Source organism: Theropithecus gelada, chromosome 7a (assembly GCF_003255815.1).
Source record: "Theropithecus gelada isolate Dixy chromosome 7a, Tgel_1.0, whole genome shotgun sequence".
Taxonomy (NCBI): Eukaryota; Metazoa; Chordata; class Mammalia; order Primates; family Cercopithecidae; genus Theropithecus; species Theropithecus gelada.
The window spans coordinates 16,228,065-16,244,654 of NC_037674.1; the positions used below are offsets into that span (position 1 = coordinate 16,228,065).

Here is a 16,590-nt window from a genome sequence, read left to right on the forward strand (position 1 = left end):
CTGCAAGCTCCGCCTCCCGGGTTCACGCCATTCTCCTGCCTCAGCCTCCCGAGTAGCTGGGACTACAGGCGCCCGCCGCCTCGCCCGGCTAATTTTTTGCATTTTTAGTAGAGACGGAGTTTCACCGTGTTAGCCAGGATGGTCTCGATCTCCTGACCCCGGGATCCGCCCGCCTCGGCCTCCCAAAGTGCTGGGATTACAGGCGTGAGCCACCGCGCCCGGCCCTCTTCTGTTTCTTATGAGGATACTTTGTCATTGGATTTGGGGCCTCACCAGCTCATCCAGGATGATTTCATCTGGAGATCCTAATCACTTCTACAAAGACCCTCTTCCCACATCAGACCACGGTTACGGTCCCAGGGGTTAGATGTGAACATATCTTGGAGGGGCCGCCATTCAGCCCCTACAGGTAGCGATCCTGCACTGTGCTCGTCACCTTCCCTGATCCCTGACCCTGAGGTGGGGAAGCCTCAGACACAGGCACTGTCAAGTCAAGGAAGGGCGTGGCTCCCGGGACCCCTTGTAACTGGAAGCCGAGTGTGTCTGAGGTGTTTCTATTGTAGAAAATAGAAACAAGCCCATTCCCTCACGTGTGTGTGTGTGTGTGTGTGTGTGTGTGTGTGTTTACTCACTAAGATCAGATGGCAATTTGTTCAGTAATTTGCTTCAGAAAGAGGGTTTTACAGCTGGGTGTGGTGATTGCACCTTTAGTCCCAGCTACTCACGAGGCTGAGGCAGGAGGATTGCTTGAGTTTGAGGCTATAATGGCCGTGCTCGAGTCTGTGAATAGTCACTGTGCTGCAGCCTAGGAAACAGAGCAAGACCCCATCTCTAAAGAAAAAAGGAAAGAAAGTGGGTTACAACATAAAAATATCTTCAGTATACCAAAAACATGCTGTCTCTGAATAGCGATCAAGAAGCTGGTTCTGTTGGGGGCTCCCACCTGTACCCCATGCAGGCTGCAGAGTCCCCGTTTGGTCTAGGTGGGGCCCATACTGTCACCACCCCACTTTGCTCCTAGGAGAAGCCTGGTCCATCTAGTGAGAATTGACCTTATCTCACTTTCTCCCCTCACCAGGGTCTGGAATCCCCAAGACCTGGGCGGGCATAGACTTGAAGGTACAACCCCAGGAACCCCTGGTGCTGAAGGATGTGGAAAACACAGATTGGCGCCTACTGCGGGGTGACACGGATGTCAGGGTAGAGGTGAGACACTGGGCTGACTCTCTGACCCCGCCCTCTTCCTGCCAGCCTTCTGGGAGCCCCTTTCTGGGGCCCTAGGCCAACCAGTGGCCCCGGATGGGATGGGGAGGAGAGAAGCTGAAGATGCATTTAATCCAAGTCCCCCTGGCCTCGCCAGGGGTGTGGGGTGTGTGTCTGGCCGAGCCTGGGGCAGCCCAAGGCATCAGGGGGTGCCCAAGCCTGATGGCCACTCCTGTGTGCAGAGGAAAGACCCAAACCAGGTGGAACTGTGGGGACTCAAGGAAGGCACCTACCTGTTCCAGCTGACAGTGACTAGCTCAGACCACCCAGAGGACACAGCCAACGTCACAGTCACTGTGCTGTCCACCAAGCAGACAGAAGGTGAGGGAGGGGTGAGGAGGCAGCACCTGGAGCCCCCGCTCTGCGGATTGGCTGCACGGTCCCCTCATAAGCTCTCCCCCGTAGACTACTGCCTCGCATCCAACAAGGTGGGCCGCTGCCGGGGCTCCTTCCCACGCTGGTACTATGACCCCGTGGAGCAGATCTGCAAGAGTTTCGTTTATGGAGGCTGCTTGGGCAACAAGAACAACTACCTTCGCGAAGAAGAGTGCATTCTAGCCTGCCGGGGTGTGCAAGGTGGGCCTTTGAGAGGCAGCTCTGGGGCTCAGGCGACTTTCCCCCAGGGTGAGTGGTCTCTCTTCTGTGGCCAGGGAGGTGGGTGGTGAGAGTTCTCCCTTGCCCACCCACCCCAATCATCTTATCCCCACTGGAGCCTGGTCATGCCTCCTCTCACGTCTCTGTTCTCTCTCCCAGGCCCCTCCATGGAAAGGCACCATCCAGGTGGGCTTTACTCCCTTCCCCATCCCCCATCCCCTCCACTTCTCCAGCCCATATCATCCCCATGCCCCTGAGCAGCCTGCCTTTGCCCAAGCCGTTCCTCCCCTCAGAGTTTATGGAAGGACCACAAATATCCCTCCCCTTCCAGCCCAGCATCCTCCTGTGAGGATCCACACAGTCTGCGGGGAGAGGAGTGGGGTCGGTGGAAAGGGAATGGGGGATGTGCTGTGTCTGGGCAGAGAGGCCCAGGTAGAAGATGGACCCTGGGCACTTGTTCTTTGCTTGAGCCTGACCTCCCCTCCACCCGTCCCGCCCCCACCCAGTGTGCTCTGGCACCTGTCAGCCCACCCAGTTCCGCTGCAGCAATGGCTGCTGCATCGACAGTTTCCTGGAGTGTGATGACACCCCCAACTGCCCCGACGCCTCCGACGAGGCCACCTGTGAAAAATGTGAGGCCGGGGAATAGAGGGGGTTGGGCAGCAGACAGGGAGGTCCTGACAGCCTTGCCCTGAACCCCTGGGAGACCCTTGTTGGGGCTGAGCCTCTGACATTTCATCTCTGCAGACACGAGTGGCTTTGACGAGCTCCAGCGCATCCATTTCCCCAGTGACAAAGGTGAGATCCTCCCCAGGTGCCCTGGATCAGGGCAGACTCTGACACTGCCGTCCTCACTATTTCTATGCAGCAGTGCCTGAGGGGCCTGCCGGGTGTACGGGCCTGTGGGCATGAAGAGCCGGGGTGGGCTCCCAGTTCTCCAGATGCTCAGCTTCTTCCCTGGCTGGGTCCTGGGCTCTCTTCTGTGGCTCTGTGTTTTCCAGGCATCAGTCATTCTCCAAACACCTTCATAATTTCAGCCATGCCCACCGCATGTTACTCAGATCTTATTTACTTAATCAGTTACTTTTTAAATGTAATATATTAAAAAGGAACTTTCACATCACTACCATAAATGGGAAGCCACTATTACTTGCCAAACATTAAAAAACAACAAAAATAAATATAATAAAACAAAAGTTTTAGCTTGCCAGGCACGGTGACTCACGCCTATAATCCCAGCACTTTGAGAGGCCAAGGCTGGCAGATTGCTTGAGCTCAGGAGTTCAAGACCAGCCTGGGCAACATGGCAAAACCCCATCTCTACAAAAAATAGAAAAATTAGCCGGATGTGGTTATGCGTTCCTGTACTGCCAGCGACTCAGGAGGCTAAGGTAGGAGGATCACTTGAACCTGGGAGATGGAGACCAGTCAGTTGAGATGGCACCACTGCACCTCAGCCTGGGCAACAGAGTGAGACCCTGTCTCAATAATAATAATAATAATAATAATAAACTCTAGCTGGATGCTGTTGCCGGCCAAGGCTCAGACCCTGAGGCCCATCCTCTTTGTTAAGAAATGTAAATCAGGCCGGGCGCGGTGGCTCAAGCCTGTAATCCCAGCACTTTGGGAGGCCGAGACGGGCGGATCACGAGGTCAGGAGATCGAGACCATCCTGGCTAACACGGTGAAACCCCGTCTCTACTAAAAAATACAAAAACTAGCCGGGCGAAGTGGCGGGCGCCTGTGGTCCCAGCTACTCGGGAGGCTGAGGCAGGAGAATGGCGTGAACCCGGGAGGCGGAGCTTGCAGTGAGCTGAGATCCGGCCACCGCACTCCAGCCTGGGCGACAGAGCCAGACTCAGTCTCAAAAAAAAAAAAAAAAAAAAGAAATGTAAATCAGCCAGCCGTGGTGGCTTACACCTGGAATCCCAGCTACTAGGGAGGCTGAGGTGGGAGGATCGCTTGGCCTAGGAGTTTGAGGCCAATCTGGGCAACATAGCGAGACCCTGTCTAAAAAAAAGAGGTAAACCACCCGGTGTTGGAAAGACCAACAAAGACCCAGTGTTGGAAAACCGAGACTGTGACCCAGTCAGAAAAGCTGAAAGAAAATTGAAATAACTATGAGTCAGCGTAGTTTACTTTTGTGCCTACAATTATTGTCCAGGCTTTGTCTTCCCTTTTCTGGCACCACTGCAGCTGGGCCAGGTGTTTTGGGGCCTCTCAGGCCCTCCCTGAGCCGTGGTGGGTGGGGAGGTGCTGGGCAGCAGCCACATGGAGCCTAGCAGAAGGTGGCAGGGAGGCCGTGGACTTGCTCACCACAGCCTGCTCCATACCCCCCAGGACACTGTGTGGATCTGCCAGACACAGGACTCTGCAAGGAGAGCATCCCGCGCTGGTACTACAACCCCTTCAGCGAACACTGTGCCCGCTTTACCTATGGCGGTTGTTATGGCAACAAGAACAACTTTGAGGAAGAGCAGCAGTGCCTCGAGTCTTGTGGCGGCATCTCCAGTGAGCGGGCCAGTGAGAGGGTGGGCATGTACAGGGGGAAGGCTTAGCCAGTGGCCTCCACTCTGTCCCCAGGCCTGTGGGAGTCACCCCTCCATCCTCAGAGTGCTAGAGTAGGGGTGGGAGAGGATGGCAGTGCGGGGTCTGGGGCACTGGGGAGCAGCCGAGTCTCTGAGCCCTTAGTACTGACTGGTCTCTCCCCTCATCATTCTACAGAGAAGGATGTGTTTGGCCTGAGGCGGGAAAACCCCATTCCCAACACAGGTAAGCCCTGGTCTGTCCTGTAACTGAGGTTGGCATGTAGGTATCAACTCACGGATCAACTCCATCTGATGGGTTGTGACAGCCCAACCTGTGTTGAGAAGGATGCCAAGGTGGCCTACAGAGACAGAGTACCGTAATCAAATAGGGATGCCTGCCACACATGAGGGAGGGAGTACAGTAAAGTGCGTGCTGATGTCTGTCAGCAGTGTCCCAGGCTTCCCCCAAGCTAACTGCAAGGAATGCAGTTTGAGCTGAGACCTGAGGCCCACCAGAGTTCCTCTGAGCTCCCGCACAGAGCTGTTCAGCTGCTCATATGTGGGAGGTCTGAGCCGGGTGCCCATGTCCTTCCACACCTGGCATCCATTTGACTTGGTCCCTTCCATAGAGTGGGGGTGGGTGTCAGAACCAGGCAGGCTATGGGAGCCCCTTATTCTACCCCTTCTTCCCCCAGGCTCTGTGGAGATGGCTGTCGCAGTGTTCCTGGTCATCTGCATTGTGGTGGTGGTATCCATCCTAGCTTACTGCTTCTTCAAGAACCAGAGAAAGGGCTTCCACAGGCACCACCACCACCCACCACCCACCACTGCTAGCTCCACTGTCTCCACTACTGAGGACACGGAGCACCTGGTCTATAACCACACCACCCAGCCCCTCTGAGCCTGGGTCTTGCCGGCTCTCACCTGGCCCTGCTTCCTGCTTGCCAAGGCAGAGGGCTGGGCTGGGAAAAACTCTGGAACCAGACTCTTGCCTGTTTCCCAGGCCCACTGTGCCTCAGAGACCAGGGCTCCAGCCCCTCTTGGAGAAGTCTCAGCTAAGCTCAGATCCTGAGAAAGGGTTTGGAAGGAGCAGAAAACCCTTGGACCAGAAGTACCAGACTAGATGGACCTGCCTGCATAGGAGTTTGGAGGAAGTTGGAGTTTTGTTTCCTCTGTTCAAAGCTGCCTGTCCCTACCCCATGGCGCTAGGAAGAGGCGTGGGGTGGTATCAGACCCTGGAGGCCCCAACCCCATCCTCCAGAGCTCCTCTTCCACACTGTGCGCCCAGGGCTGGGAGGAAGGACTTCCCTGTGTAGTTTGTGCTGTAAAGAGTTGCTTTTTGTTTATTTAATGCTGTGGCATGGGTGAAGAGGTGGGGAAGAGGCCTGTTTGGCCTCTCCATCCTCTCTTCCTCTTCCCCCAAGATTGGGCTCCCTGCCCTTGACCAGCCCCAACCTGGCCTGGACCGGCAGACAGAGCCAGGAGAGGCTCAGCTGCATCCCGCAGCCTCCACCCCCAGGGTTCTCCAACATCACAGTCCAGCCCGCCCACAGGGTAATAAAAGTGGTTTGTGGGGTTTCTGGCTCTGTTCTATGGGCCAGGAGGGAGACAGGGTTGCTGGGGGGTGATGGGACCGTCCTGTTCAGCTGGTTCAGGCTTTGGCCACCCTGTTGAGCAGGTTTTCCCATCGTCTCTCTCGAAACTGGCCTGGCCCCTGAGGGTAGAGAGCAGTGCCAGGTTTGACCACCAGAGGGGAGGAGTGAGAGGGCCATGGGAGCCACGAGTGTGAGGAGGCTACAGTGCTGCTGTGCAACATTTCTTCCTGGTGTGATCCTCTCCACAAGCCGGCTGAGCTCTCCACAGTTCTGTTCATTTGGAGGTTGGGGTTAGGGGTGTACAGGCACCGTGGCTCCTACCTCCACCGGTTAGGGCCCAGGTGACTGGCTGCCTCCCTCCCCACAGAAGCCCTGGCTTCTGCGCTGGAGTGCAGCACCTGCTAACCAGGCTCTGAGCTCCTTCCCAGGAGCCTTTAGTGGAGACACTCCACTCCAACCCGCACCCCTGCATTTGTTCAAGCTACCTCTTGGTGCCCCCCCAAAAAAAAAAAAAAACAAAAAACTTTGAGCTAATTTCCTTGTTTATTCAGTGAATTATATAAGCTCCTCTGTGCCAGACACTGCCAATCATTAGAAATTTGATACTTCCGAGAGAGGCACAGAGGAAGCACCATTTAAATGCTTTACGCATCTCGAGTTGCTGGCGCTGCAGACAACCCTTGTGATGACAATACAATCGTCCCCATTTTACAGGTGAAGAAAGTAGTTCATTGAAGTTGCCTCCCCAAGGCCCTAGAGCTGGGATTGGGGGACTGGATCCCCAGAGTCTAGTCTTACAAAAGAGGTAGCAGGGTGGGGGGTCACTTAAAAGCAAATTTTAAGCAAGTACAACTGCCATGAATGTACATATATGAAGTTATACGTGTACAGCTCAATGAGTTTCCGTAATGACACACACCTCTGAGACAAGCACCCAGATCAAGAAGCAGAACCTTCTTAGCACGCTGGAACAGGCCTTCTTTTGATGGGTAACACCTGGTTTTGCTCTCAGCCTGGACCACCTCCCCATTTTGCATACCTCAGCCTAATCTCAAAACCTTGCCACAGAACCCTGGGCGGTGGACACTCCCTGCCTCACACCCCTGTGTCTGCTAACACCACCCTGAGCCAGAGCACCTCTTGTTTCCTTTACTATCTGTCTTCCTGCCAGGTTGTGAGCTCCCAGAGCCGCAGATGGCATCCGGTTATGTTTGGGTTCTCGGCACCCCATGCTTCCTCTGTGACCTTGGTAAATGGGAGTTTAGTAAATGTTGAGTAAGTGGCAGGGGGTGGGGCTCATCCCCATTGTTCCATTTCATAGGGCACAGTGTTTTCCCTTCTAACCCCCTACTCTGACACTCATCCATCCTTTGAGGCTCAAAATGGACTTGATCCCTACTGCGAACAACCCCCATTATCAGTTGGTTCTCAGACTCTACCCTAGTATCTAGAACAGAGATCAACACAGAACAAATACTTAATAAGGGTTTGTTGGCCTGAAGTGAACACCCTCTCAGGGAGGGATAGACATCAAGTGAGAGGATGCCAGGCAAAGTGCCGCCCCCAGTAACAGCTGCTTGCATGTGCAGAGGGAGTGCCCGAGGAGGTGGGAGCTCTTGGGGGTCACTAGGGGGCGCTGTGACTATGACTGGATGCCATCTTCTTCCTGCAAGGATGTGAGGGCTCAGTCTCAGGCAGGTGACAGGAGTGGAGTAATGAACGCCGAGACACAGCTCCTGCTCTCCTGGTGCTCACACTCTGGCGTGCAGGCCACAGGATTGCAGATACGGTGACAAAACAATCTGTTCCCCAAACTTCTCCTTATCCCTGAGACCGCCCCAGCCATCCTCTGCTCTGTGCCCACCCACATGACTCAGAACTTTGATCCCTACCTCCATGCCCTGAACAGGCAGTTTCCTCTACTTCAGAAGTCCCCACAGCCCTGGAAAGCTCCTACTTTATCCTGTGCTCCAGCTCACAAAGCTTTCTCTGGCTCTCCAGCCAAAGTTCATTGCTGCCCTCTCCACACACTCCTGCTGTACACGGCTCTGCTGCATGCATAAGCCCAAGCTAGTGTGTGTCCCCCTTTATCTAGACAAGACTCCTCAGGGCACTGGCCAGGTCTTAGTTATCCTAGCATCTCCCAAACTGGGCCCTGCTTCTGGGTACCAGGTATCTGAAAAATGACTGCTGGAACAAAACAGAGGCCGGTCAAGAGGAGGAGATTAAGGTTAATAAGTGGCTTCGTAGAGAAAGTCTAACATCAGGCGAGTGACCCTGGGCGGTGGCTCACGCCTGTATTTCCAGCACTTTGGGAGGCTGAGGCAGGTGGATCATTTGAGGTCAGGAGTTTGAGACCAGCCTGGCCAACATGGTGAAACCCTGTCTCTACTAAAAATACAAAAATTCACTGGGTGTGGTGGCACACCCCTGTAATCCCAGCTACTTGGGAGGTTGAGGCAGGAGAATCGCTTGAACCCGGGAAGTGGAGGTTGTAGTGAACGAAATGGCACCACTGCACTCCAGCCCAGGTGACAGAGTGAGACTCCATCTTAAAAAAACAAAATAAAATAAAAAATAAAAACTAGGTGAACGGGGTCTCCAAGAGATTCTTGCACACGTATGTACACAGCATTATTCACAATAGCTAAAACATGGAATCAACCTAAGTGCCTATCAACAGATGAATGGATAAGCAAAATGGAGTGCACACAATCTACATGGTGGAATACTATTCAGCCTTAAAAAGGACGTTCTAAGATACGCTACAACACAGATGAACCTTGAGGAAATCTATATTATGCTAAGTGAAATAAGCCAGTCACAAAAAGACAATATGATTCCACTCATCTGAAATTCTTAGAGTAGTCAAAATCATAGAGACAGTAGAATGATGGTTGCGGGGGAAAGGGAAATAGAGAATTATTGCTTGATGGGTACGGAATTTCAGTTTTGTAAAAGGAAAAGGCTCAGGAGATGGATGGTGGTGATTGTTGCACAACAATGTCAATGTACTTAGTGCCACTAAACCATATACTTTAAAACGGTTAAGATAGTAAATTTTACATTATATGTATTTTACCACAGTAAAAAAAGATTGGGAAAAAAATGAGATGAGCAGATGGGTGTGGGTGTTCCATGCATACAAAATCACACTGAGCAAAAGCTGGGCAGTGGAGATCCTGCGTTTTGTATGGGATCCACAAGCTGCTCAGTTTGGAAGCAGGGAGGTGGAAGCTGGGAGTTTGGTGGGTGGAGGGGATTTAAGCAGGGGAAAGGAGTGATCTAAACTTTAAAGAGTAGGCCGGGTGCGGTGGCTCATGTCTATAATCCCAGCACTTTGGGAAGCCAAGGTGGGAGGATCACCAGAGGTTGGGAGTTCGAGACCAGCCTGAACAACATAGAGAAACCCCATCTCTAGGGCCGGGCACGGTGGCTCAAGCCTGTAATCCCAGCACTTTGGGAGGCCGAGGCGGGTGGATCACGAGGTCAGGAGATCGAGACTATCCTGGCTAACATGGTGAAACCCCGTCTCTACTAAAAATACAAAAAACTAGCCGGGCGAGGTGGCGGGCGCCTGTAGTCCCAGCTACTTGGGAGGCTGAAGCAGGAGAATGGCGTAAACCCGGGAGGCAGAGCTTGCAGTGAGCCGAGATCGCACTACTGCACTCCAGCCTGGGCGACAGAGCGAGACTCCGTCTCAAAAAAAAAAAAAAAAAGAGAAACCCCATCTCTACTAAAAATACAAAATTAGCTGAGCGTGGTGGCACATGCTCGGGAGGCTGAGGTGAGAGAATCGCTTGAACCCGGGAGGCAGAGGTTCAGTGAGCTGAGATCACGCCACTGAACTCCAACCTGGGCAAAAGAGCAAGACTCCATCTCAAAAAAAAAAAAAAAAAAAAGAATGGGCAGATAAGCAGGCTACATCACCAGAGGTCACAGCACAGGGAGAGGGACAGAGGGAGGAAGCAACACCAAGTTAATTGGGTGAGGGAACCTGTGTGAAGTGCATAGCAGGTCTCTGGTGACGGCTAGTCGAAGGTTGAACACCGGCAGCCTGCAACCATACTTTCACTCAAACAATGGCTTAGTTTCTTTAATTTAGTTGCCAACATTTAAAGAGTCAGAAGGCTTCAATGAAAAAAAAAAAATCCATATTGCTAGCTGCTTGTGAGAACTCAGGGAACCTGGCAATCCAGGCACAGAGTTCAGGGTTCTCTTTAGCTGGGCAGGCACTAACCCATTCACAGCCCTCCCCCACCGCACCCAGCATTAGGTGCTTGCCTGGGACTTCTAGGCATTTGCCTCTGGAACCCCTAGCATCCTTTTTTTTTTTTTTTAAGACTGAGTTTTGCTCTCGTTCCTCAGGCTGGAGTGCAATGGTACAATCTCGGTTCACCGCAACCTCCGCCTACCAGGTTCTACCAATCCTCCTACCTCAGTCTCCAGAGTAGCTGGGATTACAGGCATGCACCACCACGCCCAGCTAATTTTTGTATTTTTTTAGTAGAGATAGGGTTTATCAATGTTGATCAGGCTGGTCTCGAACTCCTGATCTCAGGTGATCCGCCTGCCTCGGCCTCCCAAAGTGCTGGGATTACAGGCATGAGCCACCACGACCGGCTTAGAAACCCCAGCATCTTGTGCCTTACAACCCATCTTGCCTTCCTATATTGGGTAGTTGTCTCGTAAACACTCACAAAAACTGGGCTATTTCTCCCAAACCCATCCCTGCCCACTAAAATAAACAGCCCTGAATGAGGAGTGGTTTGCCCTATTGCACAAGACCACTCCCTTCCCCACCCAGCCACAGCAGGCATAAGCCTGGGAAGGTAGTACTTTTAAGCTCCCTCTGGGAGAGATTGCTGTCAATAGCTCCACCTGGAAGCCCCAAACCCGGAAGTCCGGGGGTTTCCTAAGCCTTCCCACAGGCTCTCTGAGGGTTTGCCTCTCCTTCCCCACCTGCAGTGGCTCCTGGGGTTGTATCAGAGGAGCCCAGAACCAGGGAGACTAAGAAAACAGACTGGGGAAGAAATAAAGACACCTCTTGTAGTGGAGTTTTTTTGTTTGTTTGTTTGTTTTGTTTTGTTTTTTCAAGGCTACATGTTTAGGGAAAAAAAAAAAAAAAGAAAACTAAAAAAGGGTATTAACCCAAATGACCATAGTGTTATCTCTCATTGATACAATTACAGACGGTTTTTGTGTTTTTTGTCAACTTGCATTTTCTAAATTTTCTACAATGAATATCTATTGCTTTTGTAATAAGAAAAAGTATTCATATATATATAATTTTTTTTGGTCAGGGGGGTGATTCGGAGTCTCGCTCTTGTAGCCCAGGCTGGAATGCAGTGGTGTAATCTTGGCTTACTGCAACCTCCATCTCCCGGGTTCAGGTGATTCTCCAGCCTCAGTCTCCCGAGTAGCCAGGACTACAGGTGCCCGCCGCCACGTCCGGCTAATTTTTGTATTTTTAGTAGAGATGGGGTTTCTCCATGTTGGCCAGGCTGGTCTCCAACTCCTGACCTCAAATGATCTGCCCGCCTCGGCCTCCCAAAATTCTGGGATTACAGACTTGAGCAACCACCCCTGGCCTCAGATATATTTAAGAAAGAAAGAAATCACCAAAACATGAAGCTCTGAGATGTGGGAGAGACAACAGGGATGGAGAAGAAGACAGAGCTTCTGGAGACTGGGGGAAGGGAGCCACTCCAGACTCTGGTGGCAATGCCACCAACAGAAACAGGGAAGAGCAGAGGAGGGGCAGTTTCAGGGGAAGCAGGCAGAAGGTGAGGGGCCACCCAGCACTAGATGGAGACTGGTTTTATTGATTTTGTCATCGGTCATTTAGCCTTTGTTTGCTTATGTCTTGCCTTATGGGGGAAGAACTGAAGACAGCTTAAAGGAGTCTATAAATTATGAAATAACATGGGTATAAAGTAGAAAGAAGTGGTTTTTTTTGTTTTTTTGTTTGTTTGTTTGTTTTTGTTTTGTTTTGTTTTGAGACAGAGTCTTGCTCTCTTTTTTTTTTTTTTTTTTTTTTTTTTTTGAGACGGAGTCTGGCTCTGTCGCCCGGGCTGGAGTGCAGTGGCCGGATCTCAGCTCACTGCAAGCTCCGCCCCCCGGGTTTACGCCATTCTCCTGCCTCAGCCTCCCGAGTAGCTGGGACTACAGGCAACCGCCACTTCGCCCGGCTAGTTTTTTGTATTTTTTAGTAGAGACGGGGTTTCACCGTGTTCGCCAGGATGGTCTCGATCTCCTGACCTCGTGATCCGCCCGTCTCGGCCTCCCAAAGTGCTGGGATTACAGGCTTGAGCCACCGCGCCCGGCCGAGTCTTGCTCTCTTGCCCAGGCTGGAGTGCAGTGGTGTGAACTCAGCTCACTGCAAGCTCCGCCTCCCAGGTTCACTCCATTCTCCTGCCTCATCCTCCCGAGTAGCTGGGACTACAGGCGCCCGCCATCACACCTGGCTATTTTTTTTTTTTTTGTATTTTTTTTAGTAGAGATGGGGTTTCACCGTGTCAGCCAGGATGGTCTCAATCTCCCAACCTTGTGATCCACTGGCCTCGGCCTTCCAAAGTGCTGAGATTACAGGCGTGAGCCACTGCACATGATCCACATGATGCCCTTTGCAACTAGTTTACAGCATTGAGTTAACCAGCCTGACCATGGAGTTAATCTGTGGTCTCACCATGGACCCCTTTTTTCTTTACTTAGTCTATGAAGAATGAAGGAGCTGGACTAGATAACAAGATCCTTTCTGTCTCCAAACCATGGCCTCCGATTACAGCCTCCAGCAGTGCCCCCTGAGTATAGACCTGATGGAGGCTGTCAGAGCTGAGGGGTTGAGGCCCAGAGAGGGGCAGTGACTGGCCCAAGGTCACACAGCCAGTGGCTAGGGCCATAGCCAGGCCAGGAGGTCAACATTCCAGAGCCTCAAACCCTGTGGCTCTGCAAGTCTCATCTGCTCCAGACACCAGGCTCTCAGCTTCAGTTTCTGTCCTTTTTCTGGAAGTGGGACAAAGGAGCCACAAGCCAAGAAGCTGTCAGGGCTGGTCCCGAGCCCCAGTAGGCTGGGAACCAAAGGTCCACACCCATGTAAACACGGGCCAGCACTGATACCTCTTACTTGGCCCTTGATAGCTCCTCCACATTAGTTCCTGGCTATTATCTTGCTTATCCCTGCAGGTCTGCTGGGAGCCAGGGAGGGGCAGAGAGTATCGGCCCCACTTCACAACCAGGAGAAACTCCGAAGAGGATGAACGTGGTAATTTGCCAAAGCCACCCATCGAGTCGGGATGGGGCTAAAACGAGAGGCTGAGTCTCTGAGGCCCTGTGGGTAAGAGGGTGGTCAGCAGAGCCTGTTTGCCAGGGGAGGCGAGGGGAGCGGAGGTACAGAAATGTGCACAGTCCCAGGAATCGAGGGTCCACTGTTTCACAAGGAGAGGAATCTCACCACCCTGGAGAGAGACCTATAGGGACAGGCTCTGCTTGCTGGTGTGGGGCTCTGAGGGAAGACAGACAGAAGCAGTGGAACACAGCCACAGGGAATACAGGTCTGAGGGAGGAAGTGATCATGTGGCAGACGTCCCAGGTGTCCCTGGGTGGGGTCTGTGCTGCTTTTCTGCCAGCTCCAAGTTACCCCCAAGGAACTCTTATGCCCACCCGGGACCCAAAGACACCCCTGCTGCCCCTCACTGCTAAGAAGCCAGGAAGTTGTTGGGATACCAGGTGGGGAGAGGGACATTGGCACAGGTGAAGGTCAAGGAGACCATGGAGTTGGTGACAATGACTGAGTCTGCCTTCCAGAGGGGTTACAGGTAGGGTGACCATAACCCAAGTTATTAATAGAGCTCCTGTTCAGTCACAAAATCATTGAGTCTGATAGTGAATTCCATGGTCATCCCAGTTATGCCTCTACTCATAGAGAAAGTCTTGAGAACATTCCAGTAGGAGGGCAGGCCTGTTCAGTGCTTACACCTGTCCTGTCTCCTGCTCCCTCACTTCCTAGTCTAGGACAACCTGGTGAGTCCCGGAAACCATACCTCCTACTGTTGCCCTCTAAGGGAACCATTTCTGGGGAGCAGAACCCCCATATGGAACACCGGGAAGAGGCCTGGACCCAGTGTCCGGAAACCTGGGACCAAGGCCCAGCTCTGCCTTAACCTTGGTTGTGTTGCTCAGTCCATCCCCTCATCTGAAAACTGGTGCTAATAAAAGCTGTCTGGGCCGGGCATGGTAGTTCACACTTACAATCCCAACACTTTGGGAGGCTCAGGTGGGCAGATCACTTGAGCTCAGCAGTTCGAGACCAGCCCAGACAACATAGTGAAACCCTGTCTCTACAAAAACTACAAAAATTAACTGGGCATGGTGGTGCACGCCTGTAGTCCCAGGTACTCGGGAGGATGAGATGAGAGAATCCCCTGAGCTCAGGAAGTCAAGGCTGCAGTGAGCTGTAATCACAACACTGCGCTCCAGCCTATAGGTCAGAGTGAGACCTTGTCTCAAAAACAAAACAAAAGTTCTGGGAGCAGTGGCTCATGTCTGTAATCCCTGCACTTTGGGAGGCCCAGGTAGACGAATCACCTGAGGTCAAGAGTTCGAGACCAGCCTGGCCAACATGGCGAAACCCCATCTCTACTAAAAATACAAAAATTAGCCAGGTGTGGTGGCACATGCCTGTAATCCCACCTACTCGGGAGGCTGAAGCAGGAGAATCACTTGAACCCAAGGGCAGAGGTTGCAGTGAGCCAAGATCATGCCATTGCAGTCCAGCCTGGGCAATAGAGCAAGACTTTGTCTCAAAAAAAAAAAAAAAAGAAAGAAAGAAAGAAAAAGTAAAAGAAAGCTGCTGCCTGGGCCATCTTGGGGTTCAGTTGTAAGGATGTATTAGAGTGGAGGATGGGAAGCAGCCTCTGCATGACTGCATACAGAGGCACTGGTGCCCAGGTCCAGGAAGTTACTCCCTGCTATTGCCACAGGGTGACTAATGTGGCCCCTCGGCTGGGTTCTGCTCACTGGGGATCTGGCCCAGGCCCAAGGAGGGCTCTGGGAACAGGGTTTCCTGGCAGCTGAGACACAGTGGGCAGGTCTGACCTGTGAGAACCGCAGTTACTGCCTGAGGCCTGGGCTGGTTACAGAAGGGGCCGGTGCTCCTGACGCAGTCTGCTCTCGGTCTCACTCTCTGTAGCTCGTTCCCAGGAGAATGGGGAGCTCAGGGAGGGTGTGTCACCTCTGCCCTGGGCACCACTCTGCTCCCAGGGAGAAAGCAAGGACACAGTTCCTTCAGGTGTGCACACACTCACACTCACACCAGCCCGGTCCCAGCGTGCACACCCAGCACAAACATGCACATAGAGATCCACACAGAGATGAGCACAGGTACACACAGATGCAGACACACTGCCCCAAGAAAGGAGGTCCAGCCTAGCTGTATACACACAGGCATAGATACGCATATACAGTTCTGTATAATACACACTTTTTCTTTTTTCTTTTTTTTTTTTGAGATGGAGTCTCTGTCGCCCAGGCTGAAGTGCAGTGGCGAAATCTTGGCTCACTGCAACCTCTGCCTCCCGGGTTCAAGTGATTCTCCTGCCTCAGCCTCTTGAGTAGCTGGGATTACAGGCATGTGCCACCAAGCTCAGATAATTTTTGTATTTCTTAGTAGAGACAGGGTTTCACTATATTGGTCAGGTTGGTCTCAAACTCCTGACCTCAGGTGATCCAAGCACCTCAGTCTCCCAAAGTGCTGGAATTACAGGCATGAGCCACCACGCTTGGCCTTATAATACACATTTCTAATGACACGTGTGATACGGATACACAGGCATATACACATCTTGAGCAAAGGTACACACTGTATTTATAGACATAGATACACAGACTTGCACATATATGGAACTACTGTATTTAGAGTTTTTGCACAAAGACAACACCCACTTTAAATATACAAGAGCAAAACCAGGGACACAGGGAAAGGTACATGGACACGAATATATACACACCTTGTCAGCATTTAGCATTTATTGAACACCCTACAATCTGTTACTCGTGTTCCAGTAGAAAGAGACCCCCACACAGAGTAATAGACACAGAAACCCAAACATTCTCATCAGTTCCACTCAGGATTATATGGAGGCCCAGTCTCCAAGCCAAAGATGAAGAACTTTTTTTTCTGCAGATAGTCAATGAGCCATGGTGGATAAAACAATCAGTTATCTATAATAGAGAAAAACAGGTTAAAGGTAAATAACCTACATGCCCCCAGATGGGGATCTAGCTAAAGGTATTCAGGTCAGAGTGGAACAGTAAGGAAACGTACACATACAGTTACAGCCTCGTGGTCAGAGTTTATAACATAGACAGTTAAGTTTTTAAATTAAAGAAAATTGTCTATACAGCATGATCACAAAAAGTGTGTAAAGAAATATGCGTAGGGCCAAGAGTGGTGGCCCACACCTGTAATCCCAGCACTTTGGGAGGCCGAGACGGGTGGATCACCTGAGGTCAGGCGTTCGAGACCAGTATGCCCAATATGGTGAAACCCTGTCTCTGCTAAAAATACAAAAATTAACTGGACATGGTGGTGCAAGCCTGTAATCCCAGCT

General features: G+C 51.9%; 1 protein-coding gene across 2 annotated transcripts in view; it reads left to right on the forward strand.

The window, feature by feature from the left end:
* The window catches only part of SPINT1 (serine peptidase inhibitor, Kunitz type 1), a 14,568-nt gene extending 8,056 nt beyond the window's left edge, over positions 1-6,512 (forward strand). The window contains exons 3-11 of one of the 2 annotated variants that reach the window (XM_025390672.1): positions 1,079-1,206; positions 1,446-1,584; positions 1,669-1,887; positions 2,017-2,043; positions 2,364-2,489; positions 2,605-2,655; positions 4,198-4,368; positions 4,582-4,629; positions 5,081-6,512. In XM_025390672.1, coding sequence (XP_025246457.1) covers positions 1,079-1,206; positions 1,446-1,584; positions 1,669-1,887; positions 2,017-2,043; positions 2,364-2,489; positions 2,605-2,655; positions 4,198-4,368; positions 4,582-4,629; positions 5,081-5,286 — 1,115 coding nt within the window. In that variant the 3' untranslated portion in view covers positions 5,287-6,512. The remainder of the gene's footprint in view (positions 1-1,078; positions 1,207-1,445; positions 1,585-1,668; positions 1,888-2,016; positions 2,044-2,363; positions 2,490-2,604; positions 2,656-4,197; positions 4,369-4,581; positions 4,630-5,080) is intronic. The other variant, XM_025390674.1, reaches the window with a different exon arrangement.
* The last annotated feature ends 10,078 nt before the right edge of the window (positions 6,513-16,590 follow it).